This window comes from Monodon monoceros, unplaced genomic scaffold (genome assembly GCF_005190385.1).
Source record: "Monodon monoceros isolate NGI ecotype Baffin Bay Population unplaced genomic scaffold, NGI_Narwhal_1 Super_Scaffold_7, whole genome shotgun sequence".
Classification (NCBI taxonomy): domain Eukaryota; kingdom Metazoa; phylum Chordata; class Mammalia; order Artiodactyla; family Monodontidae; genus Monodon; species Monodon monoceros.
This window is the reverse complement of record NW_021703784.1, coordinates 62,692,516-62,715,612: the sequence shown is the minus strand read 5'-3', so window position 1 is coordinate 62,715,612 and position 23,097 is coordinate 62,692,516. Positions and strand designations below refer to the sequence as shown.

The following is a 23,097-nucleotide window of genomic DNA, read 5'->3' as shown; positions in this document are numbered from 1 at the left end:
TGAGGGCCCAGGAAGACAGCTACCTGCCAGGTTAGCTCGAGCCAAGCCTACAGGCAACACGGGGGTCGTGGCTAAGTTCCCAGGCTCCCTGCACTCTCCCCTCCAGAAACACAGAAAAGCCAACAGAGGAAGCAACAGTCTTCATCACTCCCCCACCTGCAGTAACGCCCTAGGCTGGTAACTCTCTGCAAGGCTGCCGTCTTGCCTGGGAAGAGGAGTGACCGCCATTTTAAGGTGCACAGGTGGCCAGCGGCAAGCAGATGCCCCACACCTGCGCGTGCAGAAGGGACAGGTAGTAGCAACTTTAAGAATATGCCAGCCTGTGAAGGAAGATTGTGGCAGAAACCCACAAAGCACCGGGGAAAGGGGAAACCACTCTCTTTCTGGGGGTGGTTTAGCTGAGGAGAAGCCCACAGCAAGAGGCCTCTCCCGGTCCCTTCCTACAGGATAGCACCCCTGCAAAGAGAGGCAGACTCGGGGGGCTTACGTGGGGCCATGGGTGATGAGAGCCAGGATATGGCTCATGTCCACCGTGTAGGTCTCCAGGTCCGGGTAGGGCAGGCTGTGGGGCTCCTGGCACTCCAGCATCTTTGTGTTATCGTACACGTAGAGGATGCCCCCCTGCATGCGGACCAGGAAGCCCAGGTTTCGGGGAGCATCATCCAGGCAGTAAGGGTCTTCCTGGGGCAGTGGGGGAGGGTGGAAGTCTGCAAAACAGGATTGAGTGATGGCCAAGTGCCCTTCACCTCAGGAGCTCACAGGGGCTCAAAAGTCACATTCCGGGCTTCCCTGGTGGTGCAGTGGTTGAGAGTCCGCCTGCCGATGCAGGGGACACAGGTTCGTGCCCCGGTCCGGGAAGATCCCACATGCCGCGGAGCGGCTGGGCCCGTGAGCCATGGCCGCTGAGCCTGTGCGTCCGGAGCCTGTGCTCCACAACGGGAGAGGCCACAACAGTGAGAGGCCCGCGTAACGCAAAAAAAAAAAAAAAAAAAAAAAAGTCACGTTCCCACCGAGGCCTGCCCTGGTTGTCTGATCTAAAACCTAACCACTCCCACTGCCCCCGACATCTCATATCCCCTTCCCTGCTTTATTTTGTCTCCTCAGCACTTGCCACTATGTAAGATAATTTCTCTTCTTTATCTTGGGTAGTATATGTTCATTTTGTTCACTGCTGTGTCCCCATTCCCTAGAACGGGCCCTGGCACACGGCTGGCCCTTTACTGTTTTAACTGAAATGAGCTTCAGCTTCCTGGGTACTTCAAGGACACGAGGCTTATGAAAAAGGGCAGCTGTGTCTTCTAATAAGAGAACAGACAGAACCTGGCACTGCCCCGGTGGGAATAACTGTCCCTGACCTTCCACATCTTCCTGAGCCCAGGGAGGCTAAGGGGCTAGATGGAGAAGCCATCCCCTCCACAAATAAGCACAGAATAGGGAACGCATCCCCCCCAGAGACAGAGCTGTCTGTCCCTACGGCTGCGGGCTGTTAGCCCACAGGAGCCAGAAAATGCCTCTTGGCTATTTTCCAGCTACGACTTGGAGCAAACGACTTTACCTCCTGAACCTGTCTGCTCACCTGAGGATGACACCCTGCCTTAATGGGCTGTTGTGAGGGCTGCACTAGCAGGTAGAGGAAAATGCTTTCTAAACAGTAATACATCGTAGGGCATTATTCTCATTACTCTCATAGTGGGTTTTCCTGGCTCTCGATAAGCTCTGTTCTGGCCAAGGAACAGGTTATGCTGAGCAGCAGTAGAACTGGGGGCTTCAGCTCTGCACATCAGCCAACCCCGCACAGGGTCCAGCTGCCTGGCTGCCACCCTAGGCAGGAGGAAACCCTGGAATCTTCATCAATGGAAGGGACGGAGGCGGAGTAGCCGCCTGGGCGACCCCCATCAGTGCTCGGAACAGACTGCCCTAGAGCAGATGTGAGGCATCACAGGGGCTGAAGCTGCACGGGGGCGGGGAACTGATGCCCCACACACACACTTCAGGCACGGCCACAGGCCAGCTCAGGAGTCCCTGATGTGTGCCAGTGCCTGTGAGACACACGCAGTCCAGAGGCCTGGGGGGGACCACTGCCTCCACGTCACCACACTCACACCCGGGCCCCCGGGGACTCTGTTCTGTATAAAGTACACCTTCGACAGTCATTCCTGCCTGCCCTTGCCAACACTGGAGCGGGTGGGATCAACTTCCCTCAGACAGGGAAACGGGTTTGGGAGGGCTGAGACTGACCCAGGGCCCCAGGTAGTAACAGATGCCCAAAGTCGAGGTCTCAGAGCTTCAAGGAAAGCAAGAGACAGAAGACATCTTGGCACCAACCCCCCGCCGAGGGGGCAGCCAGGGTCCTGGGTGCTGGCACAGACCACCAGGCCCTCATCCGACCCCCCACCACCAACTTTCAAGATCGAGGTTTCCTGTTGTCTTCATTCATATTAGTTAACTTACAGCCTCTACTGCTCCTGGGTCTTTCACAGGCCCAACAGACTCCACCAGAAACCATCCTGCCTTCTCTGATCTCTCCTTCCCCAAACTCCACAGCATCAATGTAACTCCTATTTACCAATCACTCCCCAGATGCCAGAACTGCACCAACCACTTCACGTGCATTCTCTCGTTTCATCCTCACAACTGGCCCAAGGGATAGATATTATTAGTATTCCCATTTTACAGACTGAGAAACTGAGGTTTGGAGAAATACCTTCCTTGCCCAAGACAGTGGAGCTTAGATTGGAATGCAGGTGTGTTGGACTCCAGAGCCAACTTCCCTGCCCTGGGAACACACCCTCTCTACTTACCCACACACCACCCACCTCACCACCAATTTGGCATTTACTGTCTGATTGTGTTTAAATATCCAGCATGAGGCTGCCTGTCTCCCTGGAGGACCCCCAAGATCAGGGACTGTCTTTCACCCCCTCCCCTGCCTTGTCTCTCTCAACTTGTACAGCTCAACCAAGGGCAAGGCACACAGTGCACGTGGAATCAATCCTTGGGGAAACCAGCAAAAAAAAAATCAGTGTAGGAGAAGCCAACACCAGGGCTCTGCCCTTAAAACACCATCTGGGGGAGGTACATCCAACCAGTAAAACCTCCTGACCAACCCTCGGGCCATGCCCTGCTTGAAAGCCCACCTGCAGCCACAGCGCCGTACCTGGGAGGCCCTCTTCCAGAGGTGCAGCGTCTGCCCGCCAGTGACCCAGGTACTGGGCCGTGGTGCGTGGGAAGCGGTGGTAGGCGAGCCGGGTGTACTTCTCCCGGATCACCAGGGCCTTGGCCAGGCTCTTGGCGGCCTGTTCATAGTCCTCCACGGTGATCTGCAGAAAAGGGTTCACACAGCAGGCCTGAGACCACCGACCTAGCAAGACCTGCCGCAAGGTTAGCCCTTGACTAGCAGCAGGCAACTTGGGTTTGGGGAGCATTCCCACCACTGTGGGCCCAGTGGTTCCCTGTGCTTGAACGGTTTGTACAAATACCATGGTTAATGCCGGACACCCAAGCTCCTTCTGGGAGTCTGGAACTGAGGGATGTGCTCTGCAGATGTGTGGCCAGCCCCAGTGAAAACCATGGCTGCTGAGTCTCTAATGAGCTTCCATGGTAGATGACACTTCACACACGCTGTCACAATTCAATGCTGAATGGATGAAGTGCGTTCTGGTGACTCCACTGGGTGGGGTCGCTGGGAAGCTTGCTGCTGGCCTCTTCCAGACTCTGCCCCACGTACCTCTTTTCCCTTTGCTGACTTTGCTCTGCAGCCTTTCCCTGTCATAAATCCTAGTCCTGAGTACAGCTCTGCACTGAGTCCTAGGAGTCCTCCTGGCAAGTCACTGAACCCAGCAGGGGTCTTGGGGTCCCCTGACACAGGAGGAGATCTGGGGCTGTTGGAGAGAGGCAGGTACCCCCGGCCAGCCTCAGTGTGGCTGATGAAGCCACAAGCCAGCTGCTGCCGCCCCCGGCCCAGGAAGAGGCACAGCCTGGACCGTATCCCTGATCAGGGTTAGCATCATCATTTCCAGTTGAGAAAATACATGGTTTCTTCGGAGGTAAAGATAAAAACTCCCGTGTGCTCAGTCTGCTGCTTTGCCAACCCCAGGCTTCTGATTCATCTGGTGATCACCCCCGTTCACCCCGTCAACAAGCACTTGTGTGTTATGGGACAGACCCTTTTCGTAGATTTCATTTCGGTCCTCACTGCAACCCATTTTACAACTGAGGAAACAGAGACCCAGAGAGGATAAGTCACAGGAAGTCACGAAGTCAAACTTCAGACCCTGATCTGACTGAGTCCCAAAGCCCAAGTATGCTCTGCTTTCCCAGAGCTGCCTCACGCTCAGAGATAAACGAGATAAATTCCCACCTTCCGGTGGGCTCGTTAATCTTTGTCTCTTGGGAAGGACAGGTGTGGAAGAAATCTGAACGTGCTGGGGGAGACAGTCATTCGTAAGAGGGGATATGAGATGCAGCAGAGGGAGGTACAAGAGGGAGCACAGAGCCGGAAGGCTGGGGCCTGGACCGTGACCCCTCTGCTTTAGTAAAAAAAAAAATCATTTTTAGTTTTGAAATGTTGTAAACCTACAGACAAGCACTGAAGATAACATGACAGACGCCCATGTATCTACCTTCCAGAGCTAACAATTTTAATATTTTTTATTGTTGTTTCAGACGTCTTATATGTTTACATAAATAAATCATCTCAGATAACAGCTAAAACTCTGCCCTCCTCCACCCACTCCATCCTCAGAGGAAGGAAGTTGGTATACATCTTTCCCATGCACTTTTTTATACTTTTACTTTTTTTTTTTCCTCGCTTCTTGTTAAGGAAGGAGCTTCTCCTTTCCTGACTCCAGGTGTCCCCATGAGGGGGTGTTAATTCCATTTTACACTTTCTGATGGCTTAGGAGAGCAACAGGAATAGGTGAGCGGACAACACCGTGGACACAAATATGTCCCTGCCAACAATACAGCCAAATACTCTTGTCTGCAGGACTGAGGGACTCAGCAGGGCAAGGGGCTCAGGCCACGGCTGGAGGTATCAGAGACGTGCTCAGAGTCCCAGCAGACCAGCCAACCTGTAAGCACTGCAGGCCTCATGCCTGGCGGCTGACCCACTGGGGGCCAAGGCGACCTGCAAGGTCAGCCTGCCTCTCATAGACTGGTGGCTCTCTAGAGACCACTCACCAGTTCAGGGGCTCAATGCCCTACAACGTGCCAAGCAGGAGACTGATTGAAAGGAGCTAGTTAATGCACCAGGCCAATGTCCTCCCCCGCTTCAGCTGGCTGTCAGCCCACCTCTAGTCTCCCCTTCCACTGTTCTGCCCACATGCCAGAGGCTGCTGGGTGAACACCACGGACTCCTGGTCAGGATGCTGTATCTCCAGACAAGGCCTGTGTTGTTTCCAATCCAACCAAAATTCCCATGCATAGAAAGGAATTTAAATAAAGTATGGTTCATCCACACAGTGGAATACTATGCACTTGTAAAAAAGAAATAACAAGGAAGTTCTTGATGTATTGATATGGCGTTATCTCCAAGATGTACTGTTAGATGAAAAACCCAGGATCAGTATAATGTATAGTAACTGCCATTTGCGTAAAAATAAATAAATCAACTACATGGGCATAGTAAACTGTAGGTACACAGGCCATCTATGTGAGAACACACCAGAAACCAAAACCAAGGATTGCCTCTGAGGAGGGGAATCGGGTGGCTAGAGGACTGATTTTTGTACCTTTTAAATTTTAAGCCATATGCAAGGATTTTCTATTGCTCAAAAAATAAATTTTTTTAAGCTAGAAGAAAATGTATAGAAGAGTAATAAGTCACTTTGCTTTCTCAGATACACTATATATTCTAAAACTACTGTTAAAAAAGAAGAGAGACAGAATAACAAGGCCAACTGAGGGTAGCAGGTTGAGGGCCAGGGAGATGGAACCAAACCTGGCACTAAGTGATACTTCTCTTCAAGAAACAAGCAATAAAAATGCATCATCCAACCAGGTGAAAGGAGCACATTTTCAGTGACTGAGTTAACCGACTTGGTGCAAACCAAGCTTGTTCACTTTCTTGTCAAGACCTGCTCGTCCTGCTTGGCTGGTCTAGCCTGTATTTAAGGACATGAGTCCAAGCACAGAGGAGGAGCTGAATCAGCAATAACTGATTTCGCACAAACCAATCAACACCAGGACTTAATCCATTCAACGTCTGGGAACACTAAAGAGCCCAAGCTGGAACCGTCCCCCATGGGCTACAGGGACAGAGAGCAGTGTTTCTGGGCCCAGAGCACATATGGAACCTACGGGCCACACGATGTACCAACCTGCAACCCTAGGCCCTCCTCACAGGGAGAGCAGCGCCCTAGACACGCACCCGCTACCTCGCCTAGAACCCTCCTTCTCTCCAGGCTCCTGGGCCTCCTGCCTGCCACCTCCAGACACCCACAGACCAGGCCAGGCTTCAGGGCTGGGCGTGACCCCACGGGACCCCAGCTTTGGCACATACAACACTCACAGAGCCCCCGCAGAGACGCCTTACCCCAGCACAGTAGTCTCCGCTGATGGTGACCCGCTGGAACTCAGGCATGGCATAGGGCGCGGGTGCGGGCTGGGGAGGGGCTCCGGGGAGCACAGGAGCTGCGGCAGACACGGCTGGGCAGGCTGTCGGGGGGCCCTTCCAATCTTGCTGCGTCGGCATTTGCAGAGACAGGGACTGGGACCGAATCATCTTAAAACTTTTCTTTCTAAAAGTCGAGGACAAGGAAAAGTGAAAGAAAGCAGTGAACTGGGGCGAGTGATGAAGAGTCTCTGTTACGGACACGGCAGGAGGATTTGGCTCTGATTAATCAGCGGTGCTGGTCCTACCGTGAAGAAGTTTCTAATCGTTTGTGCCGTCCTCTCACACTCGTCTCTCTGCATGCAATATCCCAGACACCCCTCCCTGCGGCCACTAAGAACTGCTGTGGCCTGCGTTTGCAGGGCGCGTGGAACATGCAAGTAGGCAAATGTCTCAGGAGACAGAGGGCAGACCACCCTGCAGGGGTCTAACACCAAGGGCAGGTGAGGTGAGCACGATGTCGAATCAACCACCATGCTGTGTTCAGATAAGCCAAACTCTGAGTCCCAGCATATGGACAGTCTCAGTCACAGTGCACTTCACAAAGTTAATAATTTGGGGCATTGGAGCCAGAAGAGATTGTGACAATCAAGCAGTCCCACCTCCTGTTTTCATAAAGGAAGAGTCAGGGGACCAGAGATGGGAAATGGCTTATACGAAGTCACGGCAAGGTGCAGCTAGCCCTTAGCTTCCCACCTCCCTGGTACCCTGTCACCCCAGCTGCTCCTTCCTCTAGCCTGGCATGTGCCCTCCTGGCCGCTGCTAGGGCAGGCACAGATCTGTAGCTTTGTTATGGGAAAGGGACTGATCAGCATCAATTTCAGGTCTCTCTGGACCTGTCACCTTGGCACCAAAAGACAATTTCACAAACTCTTGGGGAAGTAAGCACAGGGTTGGTTTAAAACGCCACAAGCTCGTGCTTATTTGCAATGCTGATTTGTGAACCCTCACCTTCCTCATTAACTAATCAGTAATGTTTCAAATGACACCACCCCAAGTCCTAGGATCTCCAGGCACAGTTAAGCAGCAGGGAGGTGAGGCCATCAGCACTCTCCTCTCCCACGTCTCTCCCCAGCACTGCCACCCAGTGATGTCCAATGCCAGCAACCAGCTGACTACTTGCCCTCCTGTGTCACAGGGCCCAGCAGCCTCCTGGGTACTATCCCAGCACAACCAGGGCCTACAGCCACCAGCGAAGGACTCAGTGACAACCGTGACCCACCAGAGCCCCTAGAACCCCTCCTTTTCTCCAGGCACCGGGGACACCTACAGGGGGTGGAGAAATCAGCTGATCTCCAAACCGACCTTATGACTCACCCGGAGGCGGCTGTCTTCCTCCTGGCTCTTGGCCAGGTCTCTTCTCACAGACCCACGGCTGATTTTTCAGGAACGACCAATCTTTCCCTGCCCTGTCTATACACCCACTGCTTGCCATGGCTCTCTGGTCCTTATCTGCCCACATGTGTTATCACCTCTTTGCGGACAACACTGTTTAGACCTGGAAAGTAGAGGCGGGCGGCCCTTTTTCAGAAGTCTGTCTTTGCCCTGACTCCAACCCTACATAACAGATGCACTGAGTTGTTCAGGAAACCCAGTCTGGACTCCAGGAACCTCCAGCCTAGGCATTCCCCAGCCCACCATCCATCCATCACACGGAGCTGAGTCAAGCATCCCATTCCAAGGAAGATACCAACTCATGTCTGTCAATCATTCCTCAGAGGCAGACTCACCTTGAGCAATGAGGTTCCCACTTTGGCATCTTTTGGATGTTCGCACCTAGAGGAAGAGCCGTTACTTTGGGCTCCCTCTCCTGTTCTGACAGGGTCAGCCAGACCCTGGGAGACTCTGGCTTCTGTGTCACCCACACGTCTGCCAGGTCACTGTTTTTATCTCTATGCCAACTATACCCCTGCAAGCCTCAGCCAATGCCGCCTGATGACCAGTCCTGCTAAGGAAAAGCAAGGTGACATCTAAGGCGAGAAACAGGTAAGAAAGTTTAAAAAAAAAAAAACACCACAATCAGAAAACTGCCTGAGCCAGAGCCCACCAGACTTGTGCAAGGAACGTCCATATTCCTCTGCCCCAGGGAGGAAGCCAGAACCCATCCATTACGGCTCCAACCTTGGTCTTCAGGTGAGCCCCAGACTGTCACACGTGAACATGGGCTGGGAGCTCGGACTCCGCAGGGATAAGGGACAGGTTTAACAACAGATGGGGCAGCTCCTTAGGGCCCACACGCCATGGGCCAGGGCTTGGAATAACCAGAGCTAACCACTAAAGCTCGTCTCTAAGAAAACCGGAAAAGCTAAACGGAGCCCAAGGAGAGGGCCCACTTGCTGGCTCACAGCTCTGTAGGTGAAACGTCGGCATGGCTCGGCTGGGCTCTATGTCCGGGGTATCGAAAGGCCAAACCCAGGCTGGCCACACTGGGCTCTTAGCTGGAGACCCTGGGAAAGAATCCACTTCCAAGCTCATGCAGGTGGTTGGCAGAATTCATCTCCATGTGGGCCTAGACTGAGGCCCAGGTTCCTCACTGGCTATTGGGCAGGGGTCACCCTCTGATTCTTGTATGTAGCGCCCTCCATCCTCAAAGCCCAGCACAGCGCCTGGCTGTGGCGGGAAGGCTCCATATGAGCATTTAGGTTCTAGAATGTCAGGGAGCAGCCAGAGACAAAGAGGAAGCTGCAGAGAGGGTTCCTCCTCCGAACGATTCACATCTGAATATTTGCATAACGGTGCCTCTACTGAACAGCGAGGCTGAAAGATAAAGCTGGGGGTGCACAGCTCCAGAGGATGCTGGGACATCTGACAGGCAGTCTAGGGACCAAGCTGTCCTCTGGCAGAAAAGAAGCCAGTGGGCAGCAGGGAGCTACGGTCCAGCTTTTCCCTCCATTTCATTCAGAAGCTGGCAATTATAGCCTGGGCAGCAGCCCCCAGTGTCATTCCAGTGTCTTCTCGTGGAAGCAAGGACCCCAGCCCTGACTGGAGGTGGGACAGCCTCGTGGTTGAAGTGTGGGGTCCTACCTTCGAAAGACGTGGATCTGAGCCTCTGCCCTGTCACTTACGGGCCATGTGTCCTAATTAGCAAAATCGAGATAAGAACATGCACTTGATAAGCTTTGTGTGGGGCTTAAAGAGTGAAAGTAAACCGCACAGGGCAGCACGTAGCCCACAGGAAGCAGCCTCTGCTGTCGCTGCCCACCTCTGCCGCAGGAAGCTGGACAAATAGCTAACATCTCCGTGGGGCTTCCTGTGATCCAGGCACTGCCCTAAGCCTTTTGCGCATGTTAATTCCCTCATGCCTCACAACACCCCAAGACAGTAGCTCTTTACCATATCTACTTTACAGGTGATGAAAAACTGGGGCACAGAAAGGTTTCCTAATGGGCCCAAGGTCACAAAGCGTACCAGGGAGTGGTAGAGCACAGTGGCCCAGACAGCCATGGCCACCCCGAGGTAGCATCTGTGGTGGCAGTGGAGAAACAGGATGTCTTTCTTCTGCCACACATCACCCACTGCTCACCAACACAGGCCAAGTCCTGGGCTGGATCCTGGGGATCCGGTGGGAGCCCGATAAAGTCCTCAAGGAGCTTCCAGTCAAAAGGGGCAGACAGGGCTTCCCTGGTGGTGCAGTGGTTGAGAGTCCGCCTGCCGATGCAGGGGAAACAGGTTCGTGCCCCGGTCTGGGGAGATCCCACATGCCACGGAGCGGCTGGGCCCGTGAGCCATGGCCGCTGAGCCTGCGCGTCCGGAGCCTGTGCTCCGCAACCAGAGAGGCCACAACAGTAAGACGACCGCATACCGGAAAAAAAAAAAAAAAGGGGGCAGACAGATGCAAACCAAGACCATCACAACCTAACAAGTAGGGAAGGAGCAAAATTTCTGGAGATGAGCTTGCAGAGGAATTTCTGGAAACCACGGAGCATCGTTTAGACTTAGAGTAAGAAGGCTTCTATTTTGCCATTAGCCTGGGCATCGATAAGAAGAGAAGACTCTCTTTTGAAGACGTCAGGCCCAGTGTCGCTCTGTAATGGAAACTGGCCTCAGAAACCTATTTCTAGTAATACGAAATGCCAGGACTCCTTCTCATTATTAAGGGTCCAAAATGCTCAATTCTTAAGACACAGAACGCCGGCAGACCATTCAGTTCATAAAGTTAGCCCTCTGTTCAGTCAGTGTAGTGTGGACCAGGGTCTCCCCCATCAGCCTCTTCTTTACCCTCCAGGGATGACCTGTCCCCACCTCACTCAGCACAAGGCTGGCACTCAGAGCTGGCCGATGGCACCAATGACCCCTTCACTTCACAGCCCCTCAGAGGAAGGAAAACACTTATTTTTTGGATGATGAACCTCTGTTCTTGCCTTCATACAAGTACTTGACATTTTACTACTTTCCAAAAAAAGTTAAGGAAATACTGAAATTCTGTCCTACCAAGAAAGGAAAGGACTTGCCTTTTAAAATAAGGCGGTACCTTAGGAAGGACCTGATGATGGACTAGGTTGCAGAGAAAGCCCAAGTTCTACGACGTGAGCCGTTGGGGTCTGCAGTACGCCAGCCAGCCAGGCACCCAGCTACAGCCCTGCCAGACACATTCTCCAAGCTTTTTATTCTTTAATTCTGCTCTCCCAGGTGAGATAAGCTAAAAGGGTGAGGGCTTCCCAATGCACTTGGACAAAGATCCAAACTATTGGGTTGGATAAAAAGTTTATTCGGGTTTTTCCGTAACATTTCACAGAAAAACCTGAACAAACTTTTTAACCAACCCAATACTTACCAGGGAGCACAGACCAATCTGATCTGGGCCCTGCCTACCCCTCCAGCCGGAGGTCATGGCGCTTCCCCCTTAACCACACCTCTGCCCAACATGGGCCTCCTTGAAGATCCCTGAGGGCCTCTGTCCTGGCTGCTCCACCTGTAAGACTCTCACCCAGCTCTACCCAGAGCTAGCTCCTTTATGCCCTTGCATCAGCTACAACGTCACCTCCTAGGAAAGACCTTCCCTAAGAACCCAGTCTGAAAAAGGACTCTCCCTCTCCATGCGTCAGCTGGCTGCTGGCTAGGTTTGGCCAGTGGCAACCAGTGGGGGAAACTGGAACATGCCAGAAGGATTAAAGCCAGGTATCCCTGCCTCCATCTCTGCCATGGGAGGCATCTCTGCGGCTGTTGCCTCTCCCCCTAGGCTACATTTTCCACTGACAAGGCCACCACAGTTCCAACTTCTCTACCCCAGGCTCCAGCAACACCACCTCTCTCCACTGTATCTCTGCCTGGGGTGGTGGCTGCTTCCTACTGTGTCTAATCTCCGGGCTGCCTCTCTCCCCACTGCTTGCCTCCTGGGTTCTCTACCCCCTGTAACCAATTCCCTGCATGAAAATCCTATTTCCATTACTCAAGTAGTTTCTGCTTTTCTGGTTAGACCCTGACTAACACAGCACTTATCATAACTTGTCATTTTTCAATTAAGTGGTCCAGTCACTTAATTACTGTCTAGGCTGACTGTAAGCTCTACAGAGCAGGGACTATACCTATCTTGTTCACTAATGCATCCCCAGTGCCCAGCACAGCACCTGGCAAATAGTGAGCTGAGTTAATTAACAGTGCAAAGTACATATACATTGTTAATTAGCAATGAAAAGAAGTAAAACACGTTTCCCAAGAAATCCTCGAGTTTTCAGAAAGAAAATGGAAATGTCATTTGGAAACGGTGTGTATTTGTGCACATGATTTGTTATTAAAACATCAGGAGGGAAAGTGGTTTTTGATCTTTTCAACCAAACAAAGGCACCAAGACACACTTCAGTGAATAAGTGGTGAGTTCAGTAGTCTTGGTTAAGAAATAAACTCAGTACCCAGGACAGCCGAGTTCACACAAAGCGTCTCATCCAGGACACACGCCCACAGCCTGCCTGGGTCTGAACAGGCCCACACAAGTCAGGGGGACAAACCTTTTCGCAGTCTCCACAGACTTCTGCTCCGCCAGCTCCTTCTGCAGCTCCCTCTCCTTGGCCTCCTTCTGCCCGATGGGGCAGTCCTCGGGGACGGTGAAGAGGGACAGGACATCTTTGCTGTCCTCTTCTCGGAGCACTTTAGCGAACACCTTCTCGGCCAGGAGCCGGACTTGCTCATCCACCTCAGAGATGTTCAGCTTGGGGAACTGGCGCGGCATCTCGACTGGCAGAAAAAGAACCAGCGTGAGCCTATAAGAATTACTGGACCACCTGAGTCACTGGTGAGTGGCAGGAGAAGACACCGAAAAAAGGGCCGGGTGCCCCGGTGCTTGTGGTCAGCTGTCTACTTAGGAACTCCCCAGACCAAACCCCGCAGGCCAATTTTTAAAACTAGCTCCATAAGTGACTGGATGTGAAGGGTGTAGGTCCAGTTACATCTCACGAGAACTCAAACGTTCAGGAGTGAAAGAATGAACTAACTGTCCAACCAAGTCTACTTCTGTTTTCCTGAACCCAGGGAATCCTTAGCGCGTGGGCGGCCCCGTCCTTCCGGCCTTGGTTTCCATGACAGAGCAGGAAGAGGAGAGTTCAGAAGCCCCTTCCTGCAGGCTATGAGGAGGCCGTGCCACGTACTACAACGTCCAGACTTGCTTCCCACTGCACAGAGGGGAAGACCAAAGACCAAAGGGGTTAATGATTAGCGTAAGGTCCCAGGAGATCCACAGCTACATTCCTCACCACATAAAATGAGGCCTTTTGCGGAAATGAAATCATAATTCCACCATCTCCCAAACCCTCTGGAACTTCTAACAAGGCAGCAAATAAAATAAAGGTCTGGGGACAGGGAGACTCTTTACCTCTCACAACCCAACTGAAAACTCACTTCCTCAAAGAAGCTTGCCCTTCTCCTCCTCTGCCCACTGGGCTCCTGTCAGTAGCTGGTCTAAATCACCTGGTTGGCTCCTTTCTTTACTGTCTTTCCGCCTGTCTTTCAACACTTACATAGCCCATAGTAAGTACACTCTGCCAAGCCCTATACATTTACGAGCTCAGTTTATTCCCATTTTACAGATGAGAGAAGGAAGGCACAGAGAGCTAACTTGCCCAGGGTCACACCTCTAATAAGTGGGCAGAGACCTGAGCTGTCCTCAGTCTCTGGCTCCCCTGTCCCTTTCCTCTCTAAGCCTCTGCTGAGGGATTTGAATGCGGGCACCTGGCTCCTGCATCTGTCCTCTAAACCACCACGCTGTGCTGCTTCTCTCTGCCTATTTGGGGGTCAGGGCAAGTGTCCACACTGTCCCTCACACTTAGGGAACAGACCAATACTGCCTCCTCTCCACAAGCCACCTTCACCAGGAGCGGCTCTGGGAGAGGCGTTTCCTGTCCACCCAGTTTCTTTAAGGAGGGTTTAAAGAGAGACGTGGCTTTGTCAGCCCGACAGAGGAGGACGAAGGTGAGACAGGGCCCAGTTGCTGCCTGGCAGGGAGAGGAAGCAATTACAAGGGAGGAGGGACTCACTGAACAACCCTGGGGCAGTCATTCTCTCGCCTCACAGTGTCCTCACCTGTGAGATAAGGGGATTAGACTAAGTGATCTCCAAGGCCCTCTCAGTTCTAGGTACCAGGGAGGTTTCTGGTGCCTGGGGAGCCTTGCTGCTCTGGTCTTCTCTGCGGTCTTCTCTGTGTAATTCATGACACAGACAGGAATGAAGCAAGCAGGCTGGTAACGGACAGGCACAGTACCCCTGTGGGCCCCTAGACTGTGAAACCAATTTCCTCCTTCCCCCCCACCCCGCCCCCAGGGCCAGGCCTTTCCTGGGCCTCCTTCACCCTCAGGGGCTTGAGTGGGAGGGAGCTGGGAGGAGAGAGGCAGCCCAGCACGCAACTGCTGGTCCGTGGTAGCAGAGACCAGGACTGCAAAGGCCTATCCTGCGGAGATCAACAGCTGACTGTGGAGATTTCCACATCCTGATAGCAGAGAGAAGGGGAAGCTGGAAACTATCAGAGCAGAGGCCAGAGAAGGTGATAGAAGAAAGAAATGGAGAGAAAGACAAACAGCTAGACCCGGGAGGAGCTGTTAGGGGAGAACAAAGCTGGGCCCCCAGCCCTCAACTCTAAGGCCCCGGGCAAGTGCAGCCTTCCAAAACCTCACATCGCATCTCAGAAGCAGACCTCCAAAGGGCCCCAGGCGAGAGGCAGCAAATGCCACAAACCATTCAAGCACCTGACAGAGTAAACCCACTTCTAGAAATTGCTTCTAAGAAAAGAATCTGAAGGAAGGAAAAAGCACAAACATGTTTACCTTCACTCTTTATATAAATAGCTTTAAAATGTCCAAATGAGAGCATACTCACTTGAAAAAAAACATTAAGCAACCAAAATTATAACTATGAGGACAGCGCAATCACATAAAAAATACCTTGTGAGGACTTCCCTGGTGGCACAGTGCCTAAGAATCCACACATTTCAACAAACAGGAACGTTTTCATAGCACCATGACCCCTCCAGAAAGGGAGCACAGCGCCTCTTAAATCCCCTCCTTATACAAATGATGCTGTTTCTTGCTCTTGCCAGACTCCCACAGTTAGAACCCATGACACAGACCTGAGCCTGGCACTGGAGTCTCCATGGCTGATTCTGAGGATGCCACCCAGGTGACGCACTTGGGCCAAGGGCTGCGTGCTGCCGGGGAGGCTGAGCTGAGTCAGTGTAAGTGCAGCTAGCTGGGTTCTGTCTGCTGCTGGGGTGGGAGGTCTCTGCTTTGCATATCCGTGAGCAGCCCTCAGTAAGAGGAGGAAAAGTCTGGGCTGGAAATTCTTCCGTGAATATGAAATGGAAGCGGAAAATTTCCAAGAGTCCTACGGGGCCCAGGTAATGCTAGTTATCATGGCTGCTGTGTCCGGAATGCAGCGTCCTGGCCCCATTCACAGCCCTCTTCAGAGCAGGAAACTAAAGCAACTGCTGCCCAATGCAATAGTGCATTCAGCCTTCCTGACAAACCGCAGACGATAAGCCACAGCCTCCCTCTAACGTCCAGACCCCTCCTGAAAGCCGCACACTAACTGCAATACCATCATCCGTGCTGCTTCCGTTTTGAACCCCGCCTCGGGCTTGGCCTGGTGACCCGGCTCATCTTACCAAGCGAAGTCGTCTATACACACAGAGCCTGCCCTGGTCTCCTCAGAGGGCCCCCCAAAGGGCCCCCAAAACAGTCCTGAGGGCACCCCAGGGCTGGCGGGGGGAGCTCCGGGCCAGTTGCTAATATGAGCCTCTCCCCACCCCCTCTAAAAGAGGGAAGGGCCAGGAACTGGAAAGGACAGAGACTCAGGGGGAGGGGACATCTCAGCACCGGAGCAGGCAAGGATGAAAAGACGGGCATGCCCTGTCTCATTCCTTCCCTTCTTCCCTGAAAAGAGCTGCACATCACAGGTGACAGGGCGGCCTGACCAGCTCTGCCAGAGCACACGTGCCTGCCCACCCATCCACACCCAGGGAAGAAGTGCCTCCCGCCTGACCCACCCAAGCCCACCTACCCCAGCCTCCCCTTCTTACTGCCGCTCCCGGCTCCCATGTGGGTCTCCAGCTCAGAGGAGCCTCTCTCCCTGCCTCAAGTGACCCGCAGAGCAGTCAGGGTGGATCACGACAGCATCACAGGTCGCAGAGCTCCACTCTTCATCTGCCGTTTAGGAGAAGGATGGTCCTCTGTGGGGAAGCTCACAACAAACACACAGCTTCCCCGTGACTCAGACCAACAGCATGGGTCTGGGAAATAACCATGAGCAAAAGGGCTATTTCTGTGGTGCTGTCGAAATCCTGGGGAGAAGCGCCCAGAAAGGATGGGGCCGGTTGTTTACCGGGAGGCTGGCTCCAGCCCTGACCTGGGCCTGAGTCACCTCCTCACGTCCAATCATGAGGTTGTGCCTTCCTGAGCCCACATAATAATTCCTGTGCGTACAGAGCAGGATTACAGGGTTGACACACGATCCTCAGGCCGCTGCTAGGCTTTAGCTACCAAGAGATTATGACCCCCCTGTCCTCACAGCTGTTTCATAAACAGTGCAACCAGCAGGCTACAAGCAACCTAGAGGGAGGGTAATGTGTATTCATTAAATAATTAAATGACCTTAAAACGGAAAAAAAAAAAAAAAAAGAAATCCGAGCCCTTAGTACTATCCTGCCAGAGGGAGGAGAGGCAAACGATTCCTTCTGCTAGTGTGTTTGGGGGGCGAGGTTGGGGGCGGGTAGGATGGGGCAGCCATGGGAGCATACTAGCCCATGCATCTGAGAACCGACTTAGACCCAGCACATCCAAGAATCTTATTCTGCGCCTTTAACCAGACCGTGGATACCCTTGGTCTAAACAAGCATTTTCCAAAGTGTAGTGTGTACAACATAAAAATGTCAGAAGGCTGGGACAGTACTGCATACCACAGTCTTTATGGGGATTCACACACAATTCCTACTAGTAGGTCCTAAACATCTGAGAAGTCCTCCAATCAAGAAAGCTGCTTAACTTTCTTTAACCCAACACACTTATTTGACCCTCCCACCACTGCTACCATAGGGAAAAACACCCATTAATATCCTGGGCATAGGCTTTGGAAAATGCCTTCCACTTTGAGCCTTCATTTTCCAACCTAGAGAAAGCTGCCTTCCTGGGCCCCAGTGACCAGTGTGAGATCTACTCCATCATGTCCAGACAGAGATGGGCAGCAGACCCACTAAGATGACACAGGTTGGGACAATGGCCAAGGGTCCCGCTGTAGGGATACAAGACCCTCCAGAACAGTTTAGGAGGAAACTGTGGCTCTGTTTTGGGAGGGCAACCTTTGCTCAGGACCTAACAATTCCACCTTGAGCCTAATCTGTCTCTGCTCCCCGTGGCCTAGAAGTCCCCCTGGATGGAGGAACACTGGTCCCAAACGCAAAGCCTTTTCCCTTTTGAAGGAACGTTAAGACAATCTATGATACTACTGAATGGAAGAAAATATTGCTAATGATATAACCGATAAGGGGCTAATATCCAAAATATCAATATAAACAGCTCATAAACTCAACATCAAAAACACAAACCACCTGATTAAAAAATGGGCAGAAGACCTGAATAGACATTTTTACAAAGAAGACATACAGATGGACAACAGGCACATGAAAAGATGCTCAGTATCATTAATCAGAGAAATGCAAATTAAAATCACAATGAGAGGGCTTCCCTGGTGGCGCAGTGGTTGAGAGTCAGCCTGACGATGCAGGGGACACGGGTTCGTGCCCCGGTCCGGGAAGATCCCACATGCCGTGAAGCGGCTGGGCCCGTGAGCTATGGCCGCTGAGCCTGCGCGTCCGGGGGCTGTGCTCCGCAACGGGAGAGGCCACAACAGTGATAGGCCCGCGTACCGCCAAAAAAAAAAAAAAAACAAAAAAAACAAACAGGACTTCCCTGGTGGCACCGTGGTTAAGAATCCGCTTGCCAATGCAGGGGACACGGGTTCGAGCCCTGGTCCGAGAAGATCCCACATGCTGCGGAGCAACTAAGCCCATGTGCCACAACTACTGAGCCTGCACACTAGAGCCCACGAGCCACAACTACTGAAGCCCGCGCGCCTAGAGCCCGTGCTCCGCAACCAGAGAAGCCACCGCAACGAGAAGCCCTCACACTGCAAGTAAGACCCAAGGCAGCCAAAAATAAAATATAAAATTAAAAAAACAAACAAACAAAAAAATCACAATGAGATATCACCTCACACCTGTCAGAACGGCTGTCATCAAAAAGACCACCACAAATAAATGCTGGCGAGGATGTGGAGAAAAGGGAACCCTCGTACACTGCTGGTAGGAATGTAAATTTGTGCAGTCACTGTGGAAAACGGTATGGTAGTTTCTCATAAAGCTAAACACAACTACCATATGACCCAGCAATTCCACTCCTGGGTATGTATCTGAAAAAATGAAAACACTAATTTGAAAAGATACATGCGCCCCAGCGTTCACAGCAGCATTATTTACAATTGCCAAGATATGGAAGCAACCCAAGTGTCCATCAACAGATGAATGGATAGAGAAGATGTGGCACATATATACAATGGAATACTACTCAGCCATAAGAAAAAATGAAATTTTGCCATTTGCAACAACATGGATGGACTTGGAGGGTATTATGCTAAGTGAAATAAGTCAGAAAAAGAAATACTGTATAATATTATTTATACGTGGAATCTAAAAAATACAAATGAATATAACAAAAAGGAAACAGACTCACAGATATATAGGACAAACTAGTGGATACCAGTAGGGAGAGGGAAGTGGGAGCGGCAAGAGAGGGGTAGGGGATTTAGAGGTACAATCTATTATGTATAAAATAAATAAGCTACAAGGACATATGGTACAACACAGGGAATACAGCCAATAACTTAAAGTAACTATAAATGGAGTATAACCTTTAAAAATTATGAATCACTATATTGCATACCTGTAACTTATATAATATTATACATCAACTATATCTCAATTTTTTAAAATAGACTTAAAAAAAAAAAAGACAATCTATGATAACCAGACCCAGGCCTGCACCTCCCTCCCAGGAGACCAGACTGCATTCACTTTTTTTTTTTCATTGCCATGAGATAAAGACCTACAATATTTATTAGGTTCAAGGACATAAAGTTATTGTGCCAAATCAGACTGCATTCACTGTTATCACTTAAGTGTCCCTTAAAAAACCCCAACAAACAGGAAAGGCTGGAATCAAATTATGACTCATCCAAAAAGATACGACTCTCCCCTCCCCAAAAGGATGCTGTGGGGTTGCCTATAGGGGCCCATCTTCCTTCTCATTTCTGAGGTGTGCATGACTCAAAGAGGCGTTGGGCAAAGGGGCTTTGCCCACTATATATCACCTCCATGACAGACCTCGCCCACCTCATTCACTATTGTATCCCCATGCCTGGAATATAGCAGGTATCAAGAAATACTTGTTGAATGAATGAACGCATAACATAATGAATGAGTCAATGAGCTAAGTGGTGAATCTATCTATGACAGTGTCAAGAGTCAGCTCGGTGTGTGGTTAAGAATATGGATTCAAGCCAGACTACCCAGGTTGGACTCCTGCCCCACCACTAAGTTGCATGACCTTGGGCAAGTTACTAATTTCTCTGGCTCAGTTTTATTCCCTCTAAAATGGGGATAATAACAGTGCCAACCTCATAGGTTGCCATGACAATTAAATTAGTTAGCATGTGTAAAGTGCATAGGATAGTACCTGGCACATAATATGTGCTTTATAAGTATTATCTCGACTCATTATCATCTTGATACCAGGTACGAGAAAGTCCAGCTGGGAAAATGAACAGGACCTTTCATGTAGACATCGAATCCTTTCACTCAACATTATTTACTGAACACTATTATGTGACAAGTACTCTCTCAACTCCTATTTGGGTGCAAGGAGAAGGCAACCATGTTCAAATGTGTAACCAGATCAGGAAAAAGAGCCTTCTCCTCTATGAGTGATACTTCTTGCTGACTTTGCATGGCCAGCACCCCAGCCTTGAGCCCATCCTCTTGGGCCCTAGCCCCTCCTAGATCAGAGCCCAAAGCCACGATCTCCTATCCTAGATATGCAGCAGCACACAGAAGAAATAAAGGATTAATATTTGGGGGGAAGAACCAGGGAGGCCAATGAGTAGCTTTCGGGAAGAGAAGATCTTCTCCCTACTTAACCCTAAGGCTACATTTTATCTGCCCATGATATTTTCAAAACCAGGGATTGATTTCAAAGCCATTTGAAGAGTGATTCACCTAGTGTGAGGACAAGGAAAACAGGCCTCATCTCTCCAAGAGCTTCCTGACCTTGCTGAGAGCCTTACTGAGGCTCTCCAAAGAGCCAAGGTTGGGCTGAGGGTGGGGCTCAGAGGTCCCAGAGTCTCCCAGCAAACCACCCACGTAAGTCCCATGATTCTTAGCGCAGCCTCGAACCGGCATCTTCAGAGTAAGCCGGTCCCTCAGAGCTGCCACCAGAGTTGCAGCCAGGTCAGGCTAACTACTCCAAACCTGCTAACACTCCAGAAGGTGAGTGCTGACAGGGGCTCTGTCTGCCTGGCCCTATGGCTTGACTACCACTCAACACTGATGCTTCACAGCCAGGGGAGGAATTTCTCCCATGAGAGTTCCAGCTGCAGCCAACAAAGATGGCCAAATGTTGGTCACCACATCCAGGGGGATAGCCAACAAGGGCTCAGGACCATGCTGAAATTCCTACTAGTGCTTCCAGCTGTCTTCACTCAGCTCCTTTGCTAATTTGTCATGACCAAGCTTCCAGCCACGTACAAGGACCCAACAGTTAGTGTAAGTGACACTCTAGTTAGCAAGGCTCTCCTACTCCAGGGCCTCTCAAAACTCACCCCAGAGGCCTCTGCCAGCCAAGTCAAGCAGTTCCACTGGCAAAGCAGCTACCAGGAAGTTCAAGGGCAGAAAGCAGACTGCCAGATGCAGTACACCTACCTCCCTTGCCAGGAAAGAGCCAAAGAGGTAAGGATGAAGGCCTCCAATGACCCCATCACTCTGCCATCCTGCCCATCCCCCTGCCTCCAGGTGGAAATCCTCAGCCCTTGGTATCTGGCCAGTCCTCAAGCACTAGAAAGTGGTCCAGGCTCTTAAGTGGCGGCAAGTCCCGGGTCCCGTGATTTCTCTAAACCTTTCGAATCCAAGGTCGGTCGCCAGGGAGCTGAGGTATGGCGGGCTCACCTGAGGCCTCTGGAGCCCAGGCCACCGCAGGAACTGCGACAGGAGCACAGCCCAGGGCCCAGGCAGGGGATGAGCCCGGGATCGGAGCCGCCGCCTTAGCGGGCAGGGAAGCCCAGGGCCGAGATTCCGACCTGGGGGCGCTCCGACTCCCACTGTGGGCCGCCGGGGGCCGCGAGCCGTGGGTTCAAGGTCAGTAGCGCAGCGTCGCGCGCACTCACGGGCTTCAGGGGACAGGGCCATGCAGTGGGCCGAAGGGGGCGGCTCGCAGTCTGGAGAGCAGGTGGCGGCGCGGGTCAGGGCGAACAGCGAGCGCCGCAGAAGGGCTGCCCCGCCCTGCCGCCGACCCGCGGAGCCCGGGCCGGGCCTCGCCCCACGGCGGGCGCTGGACGGGAGCCGGCGGTGCGCCCCGCGGCAGGCACAGGGGCCGGCGGTCCCGGGGCGCGGTGCTGCGCCGCGCCAGCCCGGAGCTCCCGGGCCGCCGGGCGGGAGGAAAAGGGCCGCTTCCGCAGGGGAGAATCCCGGGGGTCTCGCGCCGCCCCAGCCGGTGACCTACCTGGGCGCGGAGCAGGGGAGAGGCGAGGAGCCAGCGGCAGAGGGGCGCGGGCCGAGCCGCCGCCGCGGAGGTCTGCCCTGTCCGCCGCCCGCCCACCCGGCCGGGCCGCTGCTACCTGAAGCGCAGGACTGCGCGGCCAACAGGAAAGGAAACTTGAGAGAGCCCGGGGCGCGGCGGCCTCCGCCCTGTCCCTCGGCCGGAAGCGCGCCCGCCGCAGCCGGGGGTCAGGTCCAGCCCGGCTCGCCTCCGCGGTCACCCCCGGGCCCCAAAGCGTTCCTCACGATGTTCGGATCTTCCCAGACCTCCTCCCTTGCCAGGACTTGTCCCAAGGAGAGATTCTGGGGTCAGCGCCCCCAAACAGGTGACTTACTCCCTGGAGCTGAACTGACACACTCTCTTCTCCAACCCTGTGCTCTGGCTTACACACCCGCCCCTCTAAGTCCGGATTGACCTCTAGTTGCCAAAGCCAGTGGGTGCTTTATAGCCTCCCCTAGTCGCTTCTCCGCAGCCTTTGAACCTGCTGAGCACACCTTCCTTCCTGCACCCCCTTGGAGTACAGTTTCCAGAGCCGGCGCCTGCAACCACCACCCCTCTCTCTCCAGATTTCCTACACACCTTAATGACTGCAGCTTCTCAGCCTCCAGGGCCTGGCTTTTCATTGTGGTGGTGCTCTCTGGGGTTCCACTGCTCGGCTGCCTGCCCCTTCTGGGGATCTCACCCACTCCCATGTTAAAACCTCCTGCCTGCTAATGACTCTGGAACCTCCTCTCTAGCCCAGAATGCTCCAGAGCTGCAGATGGCATATCCAACTAACTGGACACATCTCCACTAGAGGTTCCTATACCGGAGGAAACGCGTCCAAACTCACTCCTAATTTCCTTCCAGGAACGTGCCAGAACCTACTCCCGTTCCTGTGTTTCTGTAACCAAGCAGGACCCTATAAGGCCTTCTAGGGACAGACTCCTCCCACCCTCCCTGTCCTCCACCTGCCTCTTGTTTGTAGAAAAACTTTAGCATCCTAGGCCTTTCCTGAGTTCCAAATTTAATCAGAGAAGTGAGAAAATGCAGAAGCAAAGGAAAACAGTCAAGTAAGACAAAAATAATAATAGTTTAGCTCTAAAACAAAGTCAAGGACCTTTAGTTCCTCTTCGAGGGCTATAGATAATATTCTGAGCCATATGCTTGAGCTGTTTTGCAGATACTGAAACCTCCACCAGGTGGAAGGCATTAACTGCATGCTGA

General features: G+C 52.3%; 1 protein-coding gene across 6 annotated transcripts in view; it reads right to left on the bottom strand.

The window, feature by feature from the left end:
* Window positions 1–22,745, bottom strand: part of AMPD3 (adenosine monophosphate deaminase 3) — a 41,973-nt gene extending 19,228 nt beyond the window's left edge. The window contains exons 1-5 of one of the 6 annotated variants that reach the window (XM_029207961.1): window positions 22,724–22,745; window positions 12,559–12,784; window positions 6,536–6,740; window positions 3,158–3,320; window positions 488–707 (exon numbers count right to left, since the gene is read on the bottom strand). In XM_029207961.1, coding sequence (XP_029063794.1) covers window positions 488–707; window positions 3,158–3,320; window positions 6,536–6,740; window positions 12,559–12,779 — 809 coding nt within the window. In that variant the 5' untranslated portion in view covers window positions 12,780–12,784; window positions 22,724–22,745. The other 5 variants (XM_029207958.1, XM_029207957.1, XM_029207960.1 and 2 more) reach the window with 5 other exon arrangements.
* Between the last annotated feature and the right edge of the window lie 352 nt (window positions 22,746–23,097).